At 50.0% G+C, this 24,530-nt stretch overlaps 1 protein-coding gene and 1 long non-coding RNA gene across 14 annotated transcripts in view; one reads left to right on the top strand and one right to left on the bottom strand.

Moving 5' to 3' along the window:
- The window catches only part of Rph3al (rabphilin 3A-like (without C2 domains)), a 136,623-nt gene extending 127,442 nt beyond the window's left edge, over positions 1-9,181 (top strand). For 8 of the 12 annotated variants that reach the window (XM_006533643.2, XM_006533637.2, XM_006533638.4 and 5 more), the window contains 3 exons: positions 5,297-5,410; positions 6,625-6,771; positions 7,959-9,172. In XM_006533643.2, the coding sequence (XP_006533706.1) occupies positions 5,297-5,410; positions 6,625-6,771; positions 7,959-7,993 (296 nt within the window). In that variant the 3' untranslated portion in view covers positions 7,994-9,172. Of the gene's footprint in view, positions 1-4,193; positions 4,645-5,296; positions 5,411-6,004; positions 6,096-6,624; positions 6,772-7,958 lie in introns of those variants that run through there. The other 4 variants (XR_388486.2, XR_003949467.1, NM_029548.4 and 1 more) reach the window with 3 other exon arrangements.
- The window catches only part of Gm12339 (predicted gene 12339), a 58,104-nt gene that overhangs the window by 13,740 nt on the left and 19,834 nt on the right, over positions 1-24,530 (bottom strand). For both annotated transcript variants that reach the window (NR_136932.1, NR_136933.1), the window contains exon 2: positions 14,908-15,011. This is a non-coding gene — a long non-coding RNA (predicted gene 12339). The remainder of the gene's footprint in view (positions 1-14,907; positions 15,012-24,530) is intronic.

Below are 24,530 nucleotides of genomic sequence, written 5' to 3'. Positions count from 1 at the left end.
CCCCAGGGTCTCCCAAGCTCGCAGCCTGCCGCCATCTTTGCACTGGGCAGGTGGATGTGGCATGGCTCAGGACGGGAAGATAGTTTCCTGGTTTTTTCAATTAGACAGGGACAGCAGCAGCCTGTCCACTACTGAGCTGACCTCACGCTACGTCTACACAGGCAGCTGCTGGGTCAGCCTCTTGGGTTTTGCCATGAATCTTGAAGAGGTGCCTAGGATCATGGAGAAAAGGCAATGGCCAAGCAGGGCCTGGAGACAGGTTCTAGTCCGCCATCCCTGTCCCCTGAGCCATTGCAGCTGGGTCGGCAGCTGCCACATGTGTCCTGTGAGGCATCAAGGGAGATTTTCCAAAAAGGAAGAGTTCCCACCCCACCCCACCCCCAACCCGCCTCATGTACCAAAGCTCAAGAGTTTCCATGGTGACAGTCAAATTGCAAATCCATCCAAGAATGAACTAGAGAGGGGAAAAAAACCTGCCCATCCCCAGAGAAACAGGCCGGGTTAGTTCTAAGCTCCCCAGCCACTGCTGAGGTTGAGGGCCCAGCATGATGGGAAAATCTCAGGGACATCAGGTCCTCCAACCAGTGGACCAGGAAGTCAGGTAGCCAGCTGTGAAGGCTCCCCTCCTGCCTCATGGTGGGGCCCTATGAGTCTGGATAAGAATACTCTTCTCCTTCAGGCTTTCAGACCAGGGTCTCCCAGGGTTTTCCTACCTCTGTCTAAAAGCCAAAGCACAGGCAGAAAACGAGCGCTCACTCCCTGATCTGTGGCAGATGCTACCTCCAGACATGCCTAGCGACTCACAGAGGCCAAAGGTTTATGAGCCTAAGAGCTTTGTTTAGACCCTGGTCACCGTGCAGAGGGAAAGCAACATCAGTGGCACTCTACCCCAGGTTTGGGGTTTACAGAGACAGGAAAGAGAAAAGGCTGCTTCCGTGGCCACTGGGACTTGGTGACATAATTTCAAGGCCCACATGGCATGCAGCTTCCTCTCTGTCTTTGCCCCAGTGACTGTAAGTGGCCACCTGCTAGCCAACACTGCCTTCTTTTGCTTTACAAGAGCAGATTGGAAATGGAACGTGAGTCTTCAGCACATAGACCTGATGGCTGTGGCCGAGTCCCAGCTTAAATTCCCCCAGGCATGAGGCTGGGCAGATGGTTCTGACAGCAGTGTGTTTGCAGTACAGGCTTGAGGACGGAGTTCTCTCCCCGGCAGCCATGTGAAAAGTTGACCCAGTGGTGCACACCTGTAAACCTAGCACTGGGACGGGGGAGACAGAGAGGTCCAGGGCTTGCTGGTCCGATAGCCTTGCTCAACTGATTAGCTCCTGGCCACCGAGCCTCAAAAAAGATGTAGTGATAGAGGAATACACTCAACACCAACCTCAGGCTTCTATGTATGCACATCACATATGTAAACACACACACACACACACACACACACACGCACATGCACACTCACACATATATACGCACAATACCCAAGCCTGGCCCAGCTTAAAACTCTGGGTACAAAAAGGCCAGGCAAGGGACAGTGTGTCTGAAAGAAATGAGTACTTCTCAGCTGGTCCCTGCTTTGTGATCCCATTGTGAGATTGTCACCAGAGGCTGTTCCCCCTTTTCCATGGCTGAACCTTTGGGCTCTGTCACAGGGGACAAGTCAAATGACAGTAGCTGGAGGAAGCTTTCCAGAATTTCTGTGACTTCTTTTAACCCTTGTACAGCACAGCCATCCTTGACATCCAGGTGATATGGCACCCGACCCTCACGGCTGTGCCGTCTCTGTAGACCCTGCCTAGCAATTTAAGCCTGCTCCTAGGCCCCCTCTTAGAACATGTACAATAGATGACAGAATGCAAGGGGTTACACTGTAACCAACTCCTGGGACATCGGACCCCACTGTCCCTGCCCCTGGGCATTTGTTCACTGGCTCTAACGGATGCAGGTGTCACTGAGCATCTTAGAGCCCTGTGCCAAGTCTAGTTCCTAATTGCCTAAGTCCCCAGATCAGCCACAAGGAAGATGGAATATTCCAGGTCAGGAAGCAATGATAGATCATCGTGAACGCCTCTGCCCAAGAGATGGAGAGACCAAGGTGGAGGTTAGTCACCAACTCCTCACAGGGACTGTCCTACCCCTATTAGCATTAGCTAGCTGCCATCCTGTATTCCTGTATTGCCCCAGTGAGGGGGCGGGCATGGAAAGCTACTTGCTCCAGGTGTCTTAACAAGCAGCCCCACTTCCTGCCCACCCACCCCCACCTCCTGTGTCTGAGGACCCATGGGGTTAGTGTTTAGTCAGCCCAGCAATGAGTCAAAAAAAGCACGACGTAAGTGTTTGTAGCAGTGTTTGTAGCCCATAGGGTCTGATCTCTGAGGATTCACGTTCAGTCTAGATCTGGAAAAGGAACTACAAAAAAGCAAGTCAGGTTCTTTCCTATAATTCTCATGAACTGGGAAGGGCACAGGAACCCAGCCCCATCCCTCTTCTTCTTGGTTCTGTGTCATCAACGGCCAAATCGGGAGTCTTGCCAGTGGCATATGAGAGGAGGACCAAGAACAGAAAAGGGTAAGAGGCTGAAGCAGAGGAGGACAAGCCAGGGACAGACACATTCATCACTCAGAAACAGGAAGTCCACACAAGCCTTCTCTTGGTGGACAGGGGTGTGGGTGTAGCCCTCTAGCTGATGGGAGCCATTCTATGTCAGCTGGAGCACCCTGATGGTTCATGGGGAAAGCTGACAGAAGCACCCACAGGAGGAGACTGCCACTGTCATCCTGGTGGGATAAGGGACGGTCTTGGAGAGAGGAGGGGCATCTAGTACTCAAAGTGAGGAGGCAACAGGTTCAGCTTCTATTGAAGGAGGCTAGTGAGGTCACCCATCTGGTGGGTGCTTGCCCGGCATGCACAGAGACCTGGATATGAGCCCCAGCATCATGAAACTCGGCGTGGTGTGGGCTGGAGAGACAGCTCTGTGTTAAGCCTGCATAGAGCTCTGGTAGAGGACCCAAGACCACCTCGGGTGGCTCACGACATCCCATAACTCCAGCTCCGGGGGGGGGGGGGGTGTCTAATGCCTCTGACCTTCATGGGCACCCACATTCATGTGCATACACACACACACACACAAATAATAAATCTTCAAACAGAAATTTAGACATACTCAAATTCCCAGCATGCAAGTGGTAGAGGCAGGTGGATTAAAAATTCAACCATCCTTGGCAATTCAAGGCCCTCCTGTCTCAAAGAAAAAAGAAAAAAGAAAAAAATCCACTTGGATAGTAAAAGTAACAGGGCATGAAGACCAAATCAAGGCTAACACTATGTCATTATCAGACCTTCATTAAGCACTTACTATGTGCGGGCTACTTGGCTTTGAAGAGCCCAGAGCTAAAACTCTTAAGGTTGAGGTGTTTCGCCAGCTCCAACTTTGACTCCAAGAACAGTGGAGTGACCTGAGTCCCTCAGCCAAAAGGTGGCATAAGCTAAGACACAAAGACTCTCTAGAAGGTTCTGGATCGAGGGTACCAGGTGGAAACCCCATTTCTCCTACCTTTACCTACAGTCAGTTTTCCTGAGTGATCAGCACTTCCTCTGCTGCTGCTGCTTCAATTCAATCTCAGCTGACAGAACACTGCTGCAGAAAGTGCGCGCGCGCGCGCGCGCGCGTGTGTGTGTGTGTGTGTGTGTGTGTGTGTGTGTGTGTGTGTGTGTGTGTGTGTTTTCTGTTCTCACCTTCCCCAAGATGGGACCTCTGGCTCCTGAGTTAGAGGAGAAAAATGCTCTTGCTGAGATCCTGGTAAAGCACTCTGTGAAGACCTCACCCACCACCTCCCTCAAAACCACACTTTGCATTTGAAAGGAGAGCCGCCTCTGAACCTACTGCTCTGTGATTGGAGTCAGTCACCTCTCAGAGGTTACCTTTGACCCCACATCTACTTATTATCTTTATTATAACTTAGTTACATGCTATGTAAATTAATCAAGAGAGTTAAAAAAGAGGCCAGAGCTGTTTCATTAAAACCAAGATTTCATAAAAGTCTTGAAGGAGCAACTTGCCTTTTTTTTTTTTTTTTAATCTATTGAATTAGGCGTGGGCAGGCCAACTGCAAAAAGCAGAAGGAAGATATGAAAAAAAAACAAACCAAAAACCAAAAACCTAGTAAGATTCTGCTCTCTGTTCTATTTCCCAGGGACTTTAGTCTCCACTGATGAGAACGTGAGCCAGGATCACAGGCCATGATACAGGTTGGGCCAAATGGACCCTTTTCAGAGAAGCACCCGGGGCTGCCTCAGAAGGTTGGCACACGGATGTACGTCCCTGCTTAAAATTAAAATAGAACGTTTGAAGGATGAATATATCCTGTATTATGACGCCCACGGTCGATGAACCAGCCAAATATGGTGTTGAGTGCAGAAATGAGTGTGTTCACTGAGAGCTCCCTCCGAGCCCTCACTCCTTGCGGTTCATGACACCCCACTGTGCATGGCTGAAGAGGATGCAGGTTGGCTCCCTCCCAGGGCTCCTGATGAAGGAGAGTTAAGTGGTTAGGAACCTCAGCTAGTCTTCCAGTGTTAGGAGTCCATCATCGGGCTGGCGAGATGGCTCAGAGGGTAAGAGCACTGACTGCTCTTTCGAAGGTCCTGAGTTCAAATTCCAGCAACCACATGGTGGTTCACAACCACCCGTAATGAGATCTGACGCCCTCTTCTGGTGCGTCTGAAGACAGATACAGTGTGCTGTGCAAGTGGAGTTGACCAGAGCGAGCAGAGGTCCTAAAATCTTTAAAAAAAAAAAAAAAAAAAAAAAAAAAAAAGGAGTCCACAATCACTGACTGCCATGGGTACATGCCCCGCTCTCCTGCCTGTGAGACAGAGGAGGACTATTTCCTACCGATCTGAAGCTTTTGTGAGTTCAGTTTCTTCTCCATGAAGCCATGGCCTGTGTGTTCAGTGCGGCCAGGCAGAGACCTCAGAGTCCCTGTGCCTACACCAAAGGTGGTCATCCATTCCAACCAAGGAAAAGGGATCCAGTCTACAAGGAGGCCACGATGCGTGAAGATGGCTGGCTAAGGAGTGAGCCTTCACTAATGGTGCTGGCCATGTGTGGGGTCCATCCTCCTTAGCTGGTGGGAAGGAGCCTCTGGCCCTTCCATTGTTTCTCATGCCCCAGACAAAAGGGCTAACTGAAATTCTTGGCCACTTGGTGGTGGCAGGAGGGAGGCCTGCCCTGCCCTGCCCCACTGTCTAAGCAGGAAAAATAATCATGACTTCCTCTGCTGTCTGTCTGTTCCAGTGGTTTCCAGTGACAGTGACAGTGACTCAGATCTCAGCTCCTCCAGCCTGGAGGACAGACCCTTGCCCTCTGGGGTCAAGGGCACAAAAGGTGACAAGCCTAGAGGGGACTCAGGTAAGCGGCTGTTTGTTTCCAGAGCCTGAGGTGCTGAGTGGCGGTTTGGTTTCTTTGGTGGCAGCTTCTCCACTGATATCTGTAAAGTGTCCCTAGAAAGGAGTGAGTCCGGTGGCTCAGCAGAACCAGAGAGGCCAGGCCCCTCTGTATGCGAGGGATAAGACAGGGCCAGCAGGTTAACCTGGGCAGTGAGGTAGAAGCTGAGAGAGGGGAAATGGAAGGCTTTTCCTCTCTCTAAGCACAAGAATGGTCTTCTGAGAAAAGCACCTGCTTCCTTTATGTCCTCCTGGGTCAGAACTAGGACCTTCGAAGGAAGATCCAGGGAGGCTGATTTTACTGTGTAAAGAGAGAGCCCTACAGTATCTGGCAGAAATGCCACATGCCTGGCATGCACACTGTACCATCTCTCCATCCTGTGCCATGGCAGACATTACTAGTTGATTGTGGTGCTCTTTCCTACAGAGCCCTGATGCACCTTCAGAATCCTCCTTCATAGTTTCCCAAGTGCTGAAAACTACTCCTAGACTTGGCATCGGCATCCCCAAGAGGCTCCCTTAGGAAAATGTACAAATTGCCTACCAATCTTGGTTTCAGGACAAGGTGCTTCCGCTGCCTCCTCCATGATGGCTTCAGTCCCCTCCCACCATATCAACTCTCAGCTGCGTAGGATCATCTTGAATAAGGTGTAGGTTTGATGGTGCCACCCTCACACATATATGCCTTGTGATCTCCCTCCCTCCCTCCAGTTAGTACTTCTGTTTGGAGGCCACGGTGCATGTGCAAACAACTTAAGGGAGTCAGTTCTCTCCGTCCACCACGTGGGACTGGGGATCAAACCACACATACACACATGTAGGATTTAAGAGTCAGTAGTTAAAGGTGGTGTCTTATTACCATGTTCCCCTCTCTCCACATTACCAGACACAACCATTCCTTCTCCCCACCCCTCACTCTGTGAAGGCAGGAAAAGCTATTGATTGCCAATTTTCTTATCAGTAATTAGTTAGGGGAAGAGCCCATTCTGTTGCTCTAGTGTGTTTCGGGTCAATCAGCAGAGAGCAGAGGGCTGACTACAACAGGCAGGTGTGTGGGTGGGGGCCACTAGGCAGACAGTCCACATTTACCGCCCACAATTCCAGAGACAATTTGGCCAGCTTTTTGCTGGGCTGAGCTCAATGCATCTCCATCCACATTCACGAATGGTCCCCTTGCAGGTGCCAGCATGGAGTCACCCAGGCTGGGGCCTGCCCGTCCACCCAGCCATCTCTCGGGCAGTCAGAGCAGCCTAGGCAGTGAGGCTGGGACAGGTGCTACAGAGCCACAGGGAGGCACCCCAGCCCAGCCTGAGCCCAGGGTACCCGGTGAGTACTGCCTTGGCTCTGTTTGTCCAGCAGCAGTTTCATCCCATCCTCCCTCCCCTAGTGGCCGGTGACATTTTCAATTCTTCATATTTACTGAGCTCCGTGCCAGAAAGTGGGGAGCAAAGGTCAGCCAGACCCATCTCTGCCAGCTTTGGCCAGAGGGACTCAGAATGGTACCATCACTCGTCCGTCTTCCCTGACTCCTAACAGTCGCAGGCAGTTCCCACTGGGCCCAGTTGGGTCTGTCCTTCTTCTCCAGACCCCTGCTCCATGGTGAGCAAGCCAATGCCAGCCTGAATCCTGAGAGGGAGATTTGGGGATGTGTGGAATCTACCACCCCCAAAGGTGGCTTTCTGGGAGCCTTGGTGTTCCGGTGGGATAGGTGTAACAAGCAGTACTCGTCCCTTGGCTGGTGCTCACTGGCCCAGCATGGGAGCATCACGAGGCGTTTGTCATTTGCAAACCAGAAAAGGCACAGACTCCTTTAAAGACCGGTCCCAGCTAGTCTGGACCACCCTGGCCAGAGGCCCACAGACACATACATGAAACAGCATCTGATGTGCCCCTCAAGTGGTCTGTGTCAACCCCATTAGCCAATGGGAAGGAGACAACAGTAGTCAGGCCTGGGGAGTGGACCCTCTCTACAGCCCCAGGTTGCATTCCAGTTTCAGCCCTGACACTGAGCTTTGTGCATCTGGCACACCAGCACTAAACCTATGCAGTGTTAAAGGGCAAAAATAGTCAGACATTAGCCATGAAGTCGCTGCAGTCTGCTCTCACAGAAGTGTCCCTCACAGGCTCGCAGGAGCCATCTGCCCTGTCCAGTAACAATAGTGGGGTTATATGCCCCAGAGAATGGACAAGGGAGTGTTTCTTCCTGGGTCCAAGGCTTCTCCTGGCATACTGAGGTCACTGTGTTGAAGACACCTGCGTTTGGACAGACAGACTGAAGCCCACGGGTGCAGAGAACAAGCTTGAGAGCACACAGCACGGTGGAACAGTGCAGCTGGTATGCAGGCTCTCTCTGCCCCGGGCCAGCCCTCGACCCTCCCTAGTGCTCAGTCATGGGTGCAAGAAGGCCCTGTCTTGTCACATCTATTTCATCCCAAAGCTGGGCTGTCATCACTGGGGAAGAAGCCACCTCTACTTACTCACTACTCAGTGGTCTTTCCCTCTCTCTCCCAAAGGCAAAAGACACACATGGGCAACTCCCCGCTACTGAAGTGGCCAGCTGACATCTCCAGGCTGAGGCAAACTCTTCCAGAGGAAGATTCAGAGAGGGACAACGGGGCCAGCCTCGCAGAGCGCCCCTCTGAAGGTTCTTGAGGCTTCCCAAGCTCCTTGATACCTTGACGTGCTACTCAACAAGCCAGTGTTTGGGGACTGAGCATGCTTGCCCCCACCCTGTCATGCCTTATCGACTATCTCACTCAGCACCCCACCTTTATTTATTGTTCTTCTCCCATCCCAGTCACATCTCTATTTGCTTGGGTCTTGGGTTGGGCTGAGAAGGCCTTCCTATATGCACTGAAGTTTGGGTGGGACCACACAGGGCTTTCTTGGTACTAATGATGAGAAACCTAACCCTCAGTGTGACCCTGTAGAGCTGAGCAACCCACCCCCGCCCCCACCCCCAGTGTTAGCCTGGAGCACCCACCCCTTTCCCTCTTCCTTCAACTGTTGGAGGCCAGAACAGGGTCCTATTTGCCCCGAGGCTTGTCCAGGAGCTGAGTTAAATCCAGCTTTGAGGTTTCCCTGAAGCCCCCTATTGGCCTCTGGGTTTTTGTTCCACCCTGAAACACAGCTTCCTCTAAGACATTAAAGCGCTTTTTGTTCTTCAGTGGAAAACAAGGCTCCCACCCTGCCTCATGCTTGCTGGCCCTGCCTGGGAGTTTCAAATTCTGAAAAAAATACTCAAAATACAGAAAAATACAGATGCCTCTGGGAAACCCCTCCCTGGGGTGGGGAGGTGTCCAATGCCCTTCCTTCCCTGAGGCCAGTTCCATCCCTCCTGACCAGTCCCTTCGTCCTTGGAGGGCTTTCTCTCCAAGCCCACCACCGTTAACCTTTTGCCTGTTGCTGCTGGCAGAAGACAAACTTACCATGTCCCTGTGACACGTAACCCATCAGCACTAACATTATAAACACGAGAATTTTCACACGGAGTCTCTCTCTCTTCCAAAGACCACAATCCCCACGCTCCGACCTGTGTTGGGAAAGCGGTGGATGGATTGAAATAGGTAGCGCCAATTCACTGAAACCTTTCTAAAGCCTGAGCAAGAGAAACCAGCCAGATCAGTGTCTCAGTGCACCTCCCAACCCTAACACTAAATCAAGTCCATCTATACAGAAAAACTAATCAAAATGGGTCCTAAATAAACCTACTTCTGGCTACATGTGATAGACTGGGCGCAAGAGTCGTTTCTTCTGTCCCACTCAACACAGATATGAAGGGATGAGAGCTATTTGGAAAACTAAAGAGACGGGACAGGAAGATGCATTCACTGTCAGCAGCCCTAACTCCCAAGATTCACTTGGGAAGAACTGATCACAAACCTGCCCACTTCTCTGCATCTTCCCTGGAAAACTCAGAACTTGGAGGGATCTGGAAGTTCACTAAGGGTCTCGGAAGTACTGGTTTTATTTTGTTTTTAAGAATTGGCCATAGGGCCTGTAGTTGTAGCTCAGTGGCAAAGTGCTTACCTAGCATGTAGGAGGCATTCAACCCCCAACACTGCAAAAAGGAATGGAGAGTGAGCCCCGGCCTCCTTCCCTTCATGCTCTTCCCCATACCTGCCCCATGGACTCCTGACCCACATGGCCTGGTCACTGTCCTTCCTGACCCTGGTAACAGGTTCAACTGCTAGCCAGAGTTGAGCTAGAAGGATGAAACACAGTCAGAGGCTGGGTAAGGTTCCTTGCTGAAACCTACAATGGCCAGAAAACAGCCCTGACAGCCAGGCCTACTTGTTACCCTCGCTCACCCAAAGCAAGACACTTGAGTTTCTCTAGCCATCTGATGATGGATCCTGATACTAAGGAGTCCCCAGACAGCGAGGCTCTACCATTCCCCAGTGGGGAGAACCCAGTCTGTAGGCCATATCACGTGCAGGGAGCAGCCAGCCAGCCTTGGTTTTCACATGTTAGGAACAGGTAAAGACTCCCAGAGCCTGGCTAACCAAACCAAACAAAACCCTAGAGCATCCAGTTCATAGGAGGAAAAACTTAGATCCTCTGAAGATAGTACTGTAAGAAACAAGAAAAAGCAGGAGGAGCCCAGAGGCAGGCGCTCATGTGCTGTATCCCTCATGCTACCAAAAATGGAAGATTCATGGCAATAAGGATATGTTTAGAAAAGTTAATGTTCTTCAACATTAAAAATATAATAGCGGAGGGTCTGGGAAGAAGATTCGATCACTACCAGGCCACAAGAAGGGGGACCCCAGTTTGATCTCCAGAACCCATGTGAAATAGCTGAGCACAGTAGCATTATAGCCCCAGCGCAGTGAGTCAGAGACAGGCACACCCCTAAGGCTTGCTAGTGCCTGCCAGCCTAGCCTGCTTACCAAATCCCAGGCCAAATGATGGGATGGAGCCCAGCTGGTAGAAATCCCTAGCACTGGGTCAAACTAGGCATGGTAGTACACACCTATGACCCCCACCTCTTGGGAAGTAGAGGCAGGAGGAGATGTTCAAGCCCATCCTTAGCTACATAGCAAGTATGAGAGCAGACTGGGCCACATGGTAGGGATAAAGGGGCTAACAGAAAACTCCAGCAATAGAGAAGGTCCAACTTCCAGCTAAGGGAATTTTTAAACCAAAAACAAACAAACAAACAAACAAAAAAACAAAAAACAAAGGGCAGAAGTGTTGAGAGGATCCTGAGTATTAGGGGCTGGAGGGCTGGCTCTGAAATTCAGAGCCCTTGTGGCTTTTACAAAGGACCTGAGTTCGGTTCCCAGCACTCTCAACCTTCAGCTCCAGGGAATCGATGCCTGATGCCCAATGCCCTCTTCTGGCCACTATGAACATCCTCATGCAATGAGGCATACGCACGTAAATAAAAGTAACTCAAAAAAGAAAAACCACAGAGGAGAGAAATGACTCGAGGACTTGGAGCGTTTCCTAGCTGGCCACAGAAAATGGTGGACTACAACAGGGAGCCTTGGCTGCCTCTGCACAGCAGGGAGACTGCAGAGGAGCCCCACAGTTCAAAAGGCTAGAGGAATGCTCTCATCACTGGGAGATGGTGAGGGGGCTGAAGCAATGGCTCAGCAGCTCCTGCTCTTCTAGAAGATCAAGTTCGATTCCCATCACCATGTCAGGTGGCTCACAACAGCCTGCAACTCCAGCTCCAGGAGATGCAACCCCACAGTGTCTATGTTCACATGCATGCACATTCTCGCTCACGCACACACGCACACACACACACACACACACACACACACACACACACTCACGCACACGCATGAACTCCCCCAGCTGAAAAATGAGGGCTGGAGAGATGACTCCACTGTTTAAAAGCACTGGCTGTAATTGTTGAGGACCTGGGTTCAGTTCCCAGCAGTCCCATGGTGACTCATAAAATCTGTAACTCCAGTTCCAGGAGATCCAATGTCCTCTCCTGGCTTCTGTGGGCACTGCATATGCGTAATGCACAGATAAGATGTAAAACACCCATATGTATAAAGTAAAACAAAACCCAAAAAACTTAAAGTAAAAAAAAACAAAACAAAAACCTTTTTTTCTGGCAGTTTCACTATGTAACTCTGGCTGTCCTAGAACTTTCTCTGTAGTTCAGGCTGACCTCAAACTCATAGAGATCCACCTACCTCTGCCTCCTAAGTGCTGGGATTAAAGGTGTGAGCCACTACATCCACCTAAATTTTAAAAAAATAAAAAAATAATTTTTAAAAAATATTTGCCATTTTTTAAAACAATTGGTAAAGGGTGAAAAGTGGACATATTTAACCTGATTTACACATTTGCACAGCATAACTGATGTTGAAATGTCATATGGTACACCACAAGTACATATTAATTCTTATGTTTTTATGTATCTGTTAAAAAATAAATTTTAGAAGTCACATGGGTAGTGAGGCTATAGCTTGGTGACAGGACAGCTGCCTAGCACACCTGAGGCCCTGGCTTTAACCCTCAGCATGGCATGAGTAACTTTCCTCTTACTGCTGGGACCAAAAATACCAACAGAAGTTAACTTGATGGAAGGAAGGAAAGATGGTCTCCAGAGATTTCGGTCTACGAGAACAAGAAGGCACGCTGGCAGCCTGGAACCAGGAACCCAGTTGTAATCTTCAGGAACAGGTGACAGACAGACAGACACACACATGCACACACACACACACACATGCCCCCCCCCCACACACACACAAGATGTAGGGAAGGGGAAGGAGATGGGAGAGAATAATGGGACAATATTATCAAAGTATATATATATATGTATAATATGAAATTGTGAAATAATATTTAAAAATTTGAAGCCAGACACAAAGAAGCCATGTTGTGAATGCTTGAGAGGAAGTGGTTTCTGATCTAGACATATCTAGCCAACGTCTGCCAAGTGTGAGAGGAGAATGAAGGGATTTTCAGGCATGCGTGGTCTCATTTTTTCACCTTTTACACACTCTCAGCCACTGCAGGATACACTCCAACCAGACAGAGAAAACCAGAAAAGAGGATGCGGGGGACACAGGAGAGAGGCGGGGAATCCCTGGGGTCATCAGGGAGCCACGTGGTTTTACTGGATTGGAACATGAAGGCAGGAGTATGAAACTCGCCAGAGTGTGGCGGGGTTGTCCATGTGTGCTAAAGTATGGCATGCACGTGTAAGCTGGAAAATCCAAAATTAAACTAGTGCACACAAAGGAGCCAAAAGTCCCCAAGGTTGCCTCGGGCCCTGGGATGGACAGGGATCACCATTTATTCAGCAAGTGTCACAGGACACCTGAAACCCTGGCATCTTTGAGTAAATATGACGGGGTGGTGCATACGCCTCAGCACACGAGGAGGTCAGAAGACGACTCTGTGTAGTCTACTTTTATAAGTATAGAAGATCAAACTCAAGCCACCGCTGGCACCGCAAGGGCTTCACCCACTCAGCCATCTTGCTGGCCCCTAGAGTCTTTGACACGAAATACCTAACAAACCCAGGGAGAGTGGCTGGCAGCCATGAGGCGCTCTCAGACTATAGCAGAGGTGCTGCAGCCTCCTCTGCAGACCTCCTAGACTTAGTGCCCTCAATTCGGGACTGAGCACAGGTGCAAAAGCAGCCTATATTCACAGAGATCGTTATGCAAATTATGCCAGTCTCACAAAGACAAATGCTGACTTTGGGTTTTACTGCTGTAAACAGACACCATGACCAAGGCAACTCTCCCCCCCCCACCCCCAAGACAGGGTTTCTCTGTGTAGCCCTGGCTGTCCTGGAACTCACTCTGTAGACCAGTCTGGCCTCGAACTCAGAAATCCGCCTGCCTCTGCCTCCCGAGTGCTGGGATTAAAGGTGTGAGCCACTACTACCTGGCTTTTTTGTTTTTTATTGTTTTTTTTTTTTTTGTTTGTTTTTTGTTTTATTTATTTTTTATTTTTTAATTTTTTTGACCAAGGCAACTCTTATAAGGACATTTAATTGGGGCTGCCTTGCAGGTTCAGATGTTCAGTCCATTACCATCTAGGTGGGAGCATGGCAGCATCCAGGCAGACATGGTGCAGGAAGAGCTGAAGTCTTTATCTGAAGGCTGCTAGGAGTAGATTGGCTCCTCAGGCAGCTAGGAGGAGAGTCTTAAAGCCACACACCCACAGTGACACACCTCCTCCAAGGCCACAAGGCCACACCTTCTAATAGTGCCCCTTCCTGGGCCAAGCATACACAAACCACCACAGACGCCATATATATTCTCTCTCTTAGATTTTATAAAGTCACACAAAACCCATGTGTGTACATGGTAATACAAGAAGTAGGGTTGTCTAAGCCAGTAGTTCTCAACCTATGGGTTGCAACCCCTTTGGAGGGTCAAACGACCCTTTCACAGGGGTTGCCTAAGATATGACAGCTAAGGGATTGCATATCAGATATTCACATTACAATTTATGTCAGTAGCAAATTTGCAGTTATGAAGTAGCCACGAGAATAGTTTTATAGTTAGAGATCACCTCAACATGAGGAACTATATTAAAGGGTTGCAGAATTAGGAAGGTTGAGAACCACTGGCCCAAGGAAACAGAAGAGACTAATGGAAAAGGAAGGGAAAGAAAGGGGGAAATGAGTGCTGGTGAGATGGCTCAGTGGTTAAGAGCACAGGCTGCTCTTCCAGAGGTCATGAGTTCAATTCCCAGCTACCACGTGGTGGCTTGCAACCATGTATAGGGGGATCTGATGCCCTCTTCAGACAGGCAGATGTATATGCAGCAGAGCACTCGTACATTAAATAAAGTTGAGAGAGAGAGAGAGAGAGAGAGAGAGAGAGAGAGGATGAAGAAGGGAAGGTAGATCTGTTCAACATGCAAGAGCGTTAGCAGCTAAGACACCATTGCCAGAGAACCTGAGTTCAGTTCCCAGTACGTCAGTATGTACATCAGGAGACTCACAGCCTCCTGTAACTTTAACTTCAGCTCTAGGAGGGCTCAGCCTCCTACAGCACCAGTGTTCATATTACACATACCTACCTACACGTGCGTACAAACTAAAAATAAAAACAACATACACTTGTAAGAAAAATGGCCAGACCAGGGCCATTTCACCTTAGGATCCTTTCACCTTAGGATACTTCATCTTAGAATCCATCCTGCAATTAAACCACAGCCTGTAGTTGGCTGTCCCTCCAGCCCCACCCTAAGATATAGGGTTTCTTCCCATGCCTATAATGACCAAAGCCTTCCCAACCCCGTGGCAGCACACATGCCCCGCCAGAACCCAGGCCTGGGTTCCCTAGCACCCTACTCCCTGTGGCTCCTAAAGCAAACTACAAATGTGCTCCCTGCAGACAGTTGAGATGGAATCCAGACCCTTCTATAATGTCAGGGCCTGCTCCTGAACCCAGAGTCCTCTAAACTGCTATAGAACCAATAAAGCATTTCTTTGCAAAATGCGTTCAGGGTCCCAAGCGACTAACTTACCATTTGGCACTGAACTTTTCATGGTGATGAGTGGAGAGTGATCTACAATGTCCGTCAAAATCCAGAAGCACAGAAGCATCTCAGACAGCAAGCAACCTGGTAGTCTTGGAAAGAGAAAGCAGGTAGAATGCTCATGAACTTGGGACACCTAGTTTCCGATCTCAGCTCCACTTCGTAGCACCTGAGTTCATAGTTGACCTCTGTGCTGTGCCTCAGTTTTCTCATCTATAAAATGGGGAGATTTCCTTCACAGGACATCTGTGGGCACTTAAAGCATAAGAGACCCTGTGAGTTCCTACCAGCATGTTAGTCCCAGCAAGATTCAAGCATGATACCAGCCTCAGTCATTCAGATGCCATTTGAGTACAATGCATAGTGATGTAGCACAAAAGATGTCCCTACTCTGCCCTTTGGAGCTTTGGAACAGTGAGGCTCACCACCCTGGTCTGGCCATCAGCCACTTGCCAGGCAGCTGCTGGGACCAGGGGCAGTCAGAGGTTGGGGCTCAGTAGGGCACAAAACAGACATGGTCTCTACCCTCGGCTGCCCCTGATTTGCTCAACAGACTGTTCAAACTGGGAGCTCCACACAGTCCCTGGGTTAGAGACTGGCAACAGAACTCTTTCTCTGGCTGCCCACTCCTCACAGAGCACCAAAGACAAAGTATGATTCCCCCAAAATCCAACATGGGGAACCCATGAGTTTATTGGGCTTACTTACCCAAGCAGAGGTGATCCCAAAGCATGTGTGCATAACTACAGAGATGGAGTCTCGGCTTCAGTGAGCCTTCGGCTCTCTGTACCCACCAGAGCCTCCTGAGATCCCTCGTGAACATTTAGGGCCAAACCACATACAGCTGGCTAGGAAGCACAAGAGGGCGTGGATAGAATCTCAGGTGAGGCTCCAATGGCCCTCCCTACTCCCTCCAGTGAGGGAGCATCAAGAATCAACAGGCTCCACTTTTGGGTCCCCTGCAAGGAATCACAGCTGACCAGATGATAATCACTGGTATGCTCCCCCAGGGGCTGGGGAGGTGATTTTCATGCGCCCAGGGCTAGAAGATCTCCCTCTTGGGAACCTCACCTTGAAGCCCACTGAGCCCCTACAGGGTCTACCTGAAGAGCTGGCAGCTCTAGTTCCATGCTCCCTAGGGGACCTGGCACAGGAGATGAGACCAAGCCAGCAGAGAAAATGTACCTCCCGCAGAGGTCCTGGAGGGTACGTGGCTTCAGCTAGCTCCTCAGCATCCACCCTAGCTGGTGCAGCCCTGGTACAAACGACCATCAATGGTAGAGTTCCCTCAGACATGCTCAGCACATTTGAGCCATTTCCATTCCCCCAAAATGGGGGCAGGTGTCCTTCCCTAAAGCAAACACACACACACAATGTCTGAAATCATATCTGCAGGTTCTCTGGAGCCTATACTATCTGTGTCTGCCCCTCATGTGAACCGTTGCTGCATTCTGGCCGAGTGCACCCAGCTGAAGCTACAGCACTTGGAGCGATGGAGGCCAGCGTCAAGGACTTCAGGCAGCACCCTCCCTCGCTCCCCCTCCTCTCACCCTGCCTCCTCCCAGGCTGCGCTTTGTTTGCTGACAACAAACAGCTCTCAATTCCACAGAGCCAAGGCCAGAGAGACATGAAGCATTTTGCTTTGAGGGAAAGATAATAACTATTATGGCCACCATTTGTTGAGTCGGACACCTGCTGCCAGCTACAGGGAGCCATCCTCCACCTAGGAGAACATCACTGTTCCCATTGTACAGAGGAGGAGAGCAGAGACCTCAGGAGAGCCTGCAGATGCACACAGGGTGAACAGATGCCCAAGACTGTACTGTGTTGTGTGGCTGAGGCTGCAGGATTAGCGAGGACAAATCCGGATGCTGAGAGTAGCAGAAACGGTGCAGAACAGTCTGGCCATGTAAGCAACACACGTGGAAACTTCTAGGTGGAAGGGGACAAAAGTCAGCCCCTTGTCCCCTTGGAGGATTTCCTACTGCTGATGTTGAGATGCCAAAGCTTTTAAATTCAGACTCCATTTTAGAGAACCTGACCTAAGTTTGAACTCAGGTAGACTAACAGGCTGCTATAGCATTAGTTTCCAAGTTGCCCCCCAACAGATCCTGAGCCTAGCTCCAGTCTCTAAGCTAATCCCCAACAAGAGCATAGTTTCCAGGTTATTCCCCCAACAAACCTGCACCCCCAGGTTACAAGCCCACCTTCTACCTAATGATCACCAATGCAGAGGGGAGCAGAAGTTAAATTTATGATCTGACTCCCAGCACCAGCCAATTGTGTTAAAGGCCACAGGAACTTTCCAATTAGATGTTTGCACATGTATTCTGTGCTTGCTGCTTACTATAAAGCCTTGCCCTGATAGATGTTCTAGGCACCCCCCCCCCACCAAAACCATCCTGCGTGACAGTGGTTTGTTGGGGGGGGGCATGCTAGCTCAAATAAAGACCCTGCTGTGAGTTGCATCCAATTGGCTCCTGTGTGTGTTTTGGGAGATCACTAACCTTTCCCTGGCACAGCAGTGTGGCAAATAAAGCCCAATCCCTACACACAGCCTTCACCCACCTGCTGGAAACCGCCTGATGCCCTTGGCCCAGGATGCTGAGAGATCCCGGTACTAACATCCATCTTTGTTCACTGGGCTGGACCTAGTGAAGCGACCGTTCTCCCCCTTCATGCCAGGGTTTAGTGCAGGGTGGGTTTGACTAGAGGGCTTCTAGGAACTGCTATCAATGAAGGATCTCCTCCAGGCTTTCAAAGCCTCAAATCTGAGCACTCACCCACAGCCCAGAGGTATGACCAGGACACAGGGGTGACCCTTGAACTCCAGGAGAGCATAGCTCCACAGACCCCAACTCATCTACAAGTCCCCACAGGCACCTCGTTCTCCCATAGTCACTCACTTACTTGCTGTGTGTGTGTGGTGTTGACTTTTACACAGAGTTTGCCATTTTAACCATCTTGGGAACTCAGGCCAGTGGCGCCCATTCATGATACTGCATAACCACCACTACGACTCATTGTCAAACCTCTGTCATCACCTGAAACTGGAGCTCTGTACACAGTAAGCAACAGCCCCACACACGTCCCCACTGCCAACCACCATCTATTGTCTCTGGTTTTTGACTACACTAGATTCCCCATTTAAGTGTTATCCTATAATACATGTCCACTCTGCTGACTTCACTCTCGATACTGTCTTCAAGGTCCTTCATGTTGTGGCATGAATCATTTCAGGTCTCGGATGTCAGCTGAGTGATATCCCACTGCACGATCCACGACAAGGTGCCAGCCCAGTCACCTCTCTATAGGCGTTGGCTCACGTCCACCTTTTAGCTGCAGGAATATGCTGTTGGGACCACAGGGCTCTGAGTGTGTGTCCAAGCCCCACCCAAACCCTGCTTCGATGCTTTTGTAATGGTGGTGCTGGTGGTGATCCAGCTCATGCCCTGGCACAGAGATCCTGGAAACAATTAGCATTACACACTTTCTAATTCCAAGTGGGAAAAGCCAGGGCTCAATCAGAAAGAACAAATCGCATAAACAACCCTTAGGAGAGTCTTTGCTTCCCTCTGAAACTTCACAGGCCAGGCCTACCTGCCACCCTGACAGGCACGGTGGGCTCTTCGTCACAGGTTTGAATCTGGTGTCTATCACATACTTACTTATGTGGCTCAAAGATGAGCAAGCTGCAGGCTTTGGGGGGAGTTCCAGGAGTTAGCCTGGGGATTAGTTATCACCTAACCAGTTACATGCAGCTTGTGGTCCTTCTAGACTCAGTCAGGAAGGTTTCAGACACAAGCATTCAGGCTGGTACTTATGCACATTTTTTTCAACAGGAACTTGCTATCCAAATCCCGCTTCCACATTACATCTCACTACACAGGGGGTTGGAGAGTGGCTTAGAGCACTGGCTATTCTGCCACAGGACCTGGATTCACTTCCCAGCACCCACGTGGCAGCTCACAACTGTCTGTAACTCCTGTTTCAGGGGATGCAACACCCCCACACAGACATACATGCAGGTGAAACACCAATGTACATAAAAAATTAATTAATTAAAAAAATCTCACTACATAAACACGAGGCCAAGGTTTCAGGCTTACAGCAAATAGCACCTGTAACATGGGACATAGAAGAAAATGTTGAAGGCTCAATAGGGAGATGCCTAAAGGAGGGGGCCATTCCTGGTTGGGCAGGGGGTGTCTCCTCTGGATAACTGACTGACATGAGCACCTGTATCCTTTCCTTCCTCGTTAGTGACCCTGAAAGAAGGAGGAGCCTATTTGCTGTCATCATGGGTAGACTCTTGACACCCAAGGCCTTAATGAATATCTAATCTTATCTATGTAAAAACCACCATTCAAAAAACTTGACATAAATATTCCCTTTGGCCCATTTTTTTATACACTCGGTAAATAATTTACCCAAACTCTAGAATCTAGAGAATATGGGATGCTTTTTCTTTAGCCTGTTGATGTCACTGCAACTGGAAGTTAAAAAGCAGGTGCCCAGGGTACAGGGGGGCAGGAAAAAAAAAAAAGCAGGCAGCAAAGAAAGAAAGAACCGAGAAAAAAGTGGAATTGGAGAGGTCGTGCAGAAAGAGCAGGCGTTAAGACCCTGCGGAATCCCCATCTCCAGCCTCCTACCAAGTGAGCTGATCTGTCCTTGCCTCTACCTGGTAGCTCCCAGAAAGCTATGCTGCCAAGGCAAAGGGCCTGCCTGTCTTCACTATCAGCTGACCATCGCAGTACTGCGGATTGAACCCAAGTGTCTTTAGGCAAATCCTTCTACTGCTGAGCCCCACCCACAAACCCCACTCCTGACCCCCAAGCCAGTGCTCCACCATTTCCTTCCCTGTTCCTCCATCAGCCTGAGGTCCTCCACAGCCCATGTCTCCTCAAAGACCAGCAAAGAACTCTTCACATTTGTTAGGGACATGAGGGAGCCTGGGCTGGAGAGGGTGTGTGTGGAAGGGGTATTTACAAGGTCAAAGATGTGTCATCTACCCAAAGTCCAGCTAAGGGAGACCCTGATCCTGCTACCCCATCTCCTGACTAAGAGCTGACATATAGTGACAGCTTCTTGAGGCAAGAAATTCATAACTCACCTCCTGAGAACTTCAAGGAGGGACAAAGGCAAGCCTCCAGTAGCCACGCTGGCTCCAGATAAACAGCCAGACCTCTTCGGAGATGCCTGCGCCCTCCCGAGGAAGCTCTCCTCCACAGAGACAGAACTTCCCTTCCCTGGCTCACACACAGCCTCCATTTTGAGTTCAGGCACCCCAGAAAGCTGGTATCACTTTCTTTACAACAGCTCCAGAATCAGAAAGCTGAGCGGGGCCTTCAGTTTCCCCGCAGGCAGCCCACACACAGGTGTCTGCACTCGGCTGTTCACAGCTCAAGGGCCAAATATCTGAGTGTGGGGTGGCGAAGCGATCAAGCAGGAGTGGCCTTGCCCGTGGACCTTCCCAGGTACTGCACGGGGAGTCTGCCTCTCCCACTCTTCCACCCTGGGAAATCGCCGGTTCCTTCGGGCTCCGTTTGCCCTGGGGTAGGAATGGGATCATCGGCCTCCAGCTTAGTTCCCAAGGGAGAAATCTCCTTCCTGCTGTAAAAGATGGAAGGCCAAGGCTCTGCTATCCCTGTTCTCCACAGAGGTAGGGGCTGACTGGGGTCCCACTGTGTTAGTCATAGTGGAAGAGGTCCCCTCCCTAGAAACACACACACACAGACAGACAGAGAGAGAGAGAGAGGGAGAAAGACCTTTGAGTTCTTCTCTGCTATTCACAGGCATACAATATTGAGTAAAGGGCTTCTTGAATCAGGGAGAAGAGGCCCCAAAAATGTTACTGAAATGCTGGCAGGCAACTGGAGGGCCGCTGAATTTGTTTTCTGACCTAAACAAAGAATTGAAGATCCAGGAAAGACAGAATACCAAGCTGCAGGGAAAGAGAAAGTTAACAGCCTCAGTCACTAGGGATGGGAGTCACTGCAGGCTGAGTCAGCTAAACCCTAGGACATTGACTTAGATACTTTATAGCCACCCTGAGCCCTCCCCTTCCCCTACGGTCCAGTTGGGAAACCTACCCACCCTCACATTGCCTCTAAGTTTCTTCTGGGAACAAAAAGGGGCCACTTTCTCTTGCCTAGTCTAAGCTCCTCTAAATCTCCTTCACTCTCAGATATAAAGCCAAGAATAAGATCAGTATAGTATATCATTCTATATACTTTGAATATAGCCCAAGTTGGCCTGCAGCTTGCAATCCTCCTGCCTCTGCTTCCTCAGAGCTGGGATTTCAGTCTGACTTTCCTGAATTTAATGTCTGGGGCCTTCCATGCACCACTTTGCTTGACTCTGCTTTTCAACTCTGACACAGGGTGCTGTCCCCTTGAGTCTCATCACTAGCCCCCAGCGCCAGCCTCCGGTGGCCCACAGGGGTGAGAACTGGGAACGGGTAGCTACCAGGAGCCTGGGCTACTATGCAGATGGCTGGCATGCTGATGGCCCTGGTGCTGGCTGCACAGGCACACTGCTGCTTATGTGTCCCCCCTAGGGACCTCTATAGTGTTTGGTTTGCTCTGTCTCTTGGCGTAGGAATGGCAGCGTCAGCCTCCACCTTCATTCTCAAGGGAGAAATCTCCTTCCCGCTGTAAAAGATGGGAGCCCAAGCCTCTGCTACCATCTGGAAATGCTTAATGATTTTTGAAGAAGGGACCCTGGGCTCTGCAAATAATAGAGTGGGTCCTGGCAGATGCAGTAAACTTGCAGAGTCTGTAAATAAAGCCCAGCAATAGCCACAGCTTTCCAGAAGAGTCTTTGAACTCTCCGCTGAGGGGCAGCTTCATTTCCTTAGGCAGGCTCCTGAGTCGCATGAAAAGTACATTCACTGCATGTGTTATGCTCTTCTCTTGCTAATCTGAGTTTTGGTGCAGGAGCCCCAGCCAATGAACTAAGGTGGGCAGAAAGAAAAGGGAATGTTGTACCTCTAAGTTCAGGCTCCAAGCAGGCAGGAAGATGAGCCCAGGCTAGATCCTCTACCCCACACTGCCCCAGCATTCACTCAACATCAGGGGACCACATGGAAGCCCCACCTATTGCAGAGATGCCCCAGCTACTAGCTAGAAATAGTGTGGAAAAGGCCTTCACTGGGAGCCACCACATATACAAAGTTGCATACGTACACACATGCATATGCACAGACATGCAGCATACACATATGTGTACATACATATACAAATACATGTTAGAACATATTAATGCAGGAAAATTCAACTGTTTGCAAAATAATATGACCAATGGGTCAAACTGTTCCTCTGAATGCTAGCCAGAGCGCCATGTACAGAGACAGCCCAGACCACACAGGGAGAAAGACCCATCAGGTCCACTGGCAGACACACACACACACATACACACACACACTACTGGATCCTAAACACTGCTGCAGAAAAAGACCTAGAAGCTCCAGTTTCCTCTTCTTCCCTCCTCTGAAGCTGGTACAAGGCTCTGCCAATGGTCAGGGCCCCAGACTGCATAGCAGCCCCAGCCCTGGGCTGTCTTTTGCAGGTAGCAAAGCATACTCTCTTTCTGAGTCTCTGTCTCTGTCTCTGTCTCTGTCTCTGTCTCTGTCTCTGTCTCTGTCTCTGTCTCTGTCTCTCTCTCTCTCTCTCTCTCTCACACACACACACACACACACACACACACAGTACCTTAAGGAGAGGGGAGGAGAATGGCAGAGAGTGGTAGGTGGGAGTTCCAGGAGCCTTGGGGCCACACCCACACGGAGCCGCCAGCCTACAGGAAGCAGGTGAAACTCTGACCCCTTTGATGCAGACCCCAGGATGTCGGCAGCTTCTTTGCTGCCAATTACCTGGGAAATAATTCAGCGTGCTCACCCCCTGCATCTCAGCAGACACTCTCTGGGGACATTTTAAGCCTGACTGTACCTGCTGAGCAGCTGACAAATGAGAACTCCCTCTCTCCCCTTCTCCTCTCCAGCTACTCAATCCTTCCTCTGTTTGCTTTTTAAGGCTAGGGGTGGGAAGGGCTGAAAGTGGAAGGAGTTGGTTTGTCCCTTAAATCTCCTGCCTGGGCTGTACTTCTATAATGTGCTGGAACAGACCTGTGCTCCTTAGGGGCCATATCTTTCACTTCCTCCTTAAAGGCAAAGCCAGGTCTTAAGCCCCTGGTTAGCAATCAAGAAGTAGGGATGGACTGGGCGGTGGTCCAGCACCTGGACTGGTGCACACCTTTAATCCCAGCACTTGGGAGGCAGAAGCAGGTGGATTTCTGAGTTCGAGGCCAGCCTGGTCTACAGAGTGAGTTCCAGGACAGCCAGGGACCCTGTCTCGAAAAACGAAGAAGAAGAAGAAGAAGAAGAAGAAGAAGAAGAAGAAGAAGAAGAAGAAGAAGAAGAAGAAGAAGAGGAGGAGGAGGAGGAGGAGGAGGAGGAGGAGGAGGAGGAGGAGGAGGAGGAGGAGGGATGGGGTGAAGGTAGAGAGATGGCTTAAGGGTTAAGAGCACTGATTGTGCTTCCAGAGGACCCAGGTTCAATTCCCAGCACCCACATGGTAACTCACAATCATCTGTAACTCACATTCCAAGGGAGAATGATACTCTGATCTGCTTGCAGACAGGAGCCTAGCATAACTGTCTCCTGAGAGGCTTCATCTAGAATCGCATGGAAACAGATGCAGAGACCCACAGCCAAACATCAGGGGGAGCTCAGGAGGTCTTGTGGAAGGGTTGGGGATAGAATTGAGGGGGGCTGAAGGGGGCAAAGACACCACATGAAGACCTACAGAGTCAACTAACCTGGCCCCATGGAGGCCCACAGAGACAGAACCACCAACCAAAGAGCACGCGGGGACTGGACCCCTCCACATCTGTAGCAGATGTGTAGCTTGGTCTTCATGTGGGTCCCCTAACAATTGGAGCAGGGGCTGTCTGTCTCTGACTCTGTTGCCTACCACTGGATCCCCTTCCCCTAGTTGGATTCCTGGTCCAGCCTCAGTGGGAGAGGATGTGCCTAGTCCTGCTTCAACTTGATGCCTCAGGGTGGGGTGGTACCCAAGGGTGGCTTCCTCAAAGGGGGTAATAAGAGAGGGGTTTGTGAGGGGGTGGCGGGGGGTGCTGTGATCTGGATGCAAAATAAATAAATAAATGGAAAAATTCCAAGGGGGATTCAATACCTTCTTCTGACTTTTATGGGTGTATACACACACACACACATACACACACACAAGCAAAAACACCCATACACATAAAATAAAAATAAGTAAATCTTTTTAAAGAAAAAAATATGGCTGGATGGATGACAAGTGACCAACATTGAGCAGATGGATGAAGAGAACCGTGGTGGATATTTTGTGTAAACCAGTGCACTGACAGACATCTGAGAGAATAGACAGGAGAAATGTCATCCCATTGGAAGGAAGGGTGAATGCACAGACAGATGTGTAGACCAACAGAAAAACGCCCACATGCTGGCCAAGCTGTTTACCACGTCTAGGGGAAAGCCAGATTGTAAGCCCTAACCTGCACTTCCCATAAGCTCTGGATCCCCAGTCCTAGGTTCACTGAATTCAAAAAAATCCAAAAGTAGCCCC

Source organism: Mus musculus, chromosome 11 (genome assembly GCF_000001635.26).
Source record: "Mus musculus strain C57BL/6J chromosome 11, GRCm38.p6 C57BL/6J".
NCBI classification, from domain to species: domain Eukaryota; kingdom Metazoa; phylum Chordata; class Mammalia; order Rodentia; family Muridae; genus Mus; species Mus musculus.
This window is presented reverse-complemented; position numbering and strand designations above follow the sequence as displayed.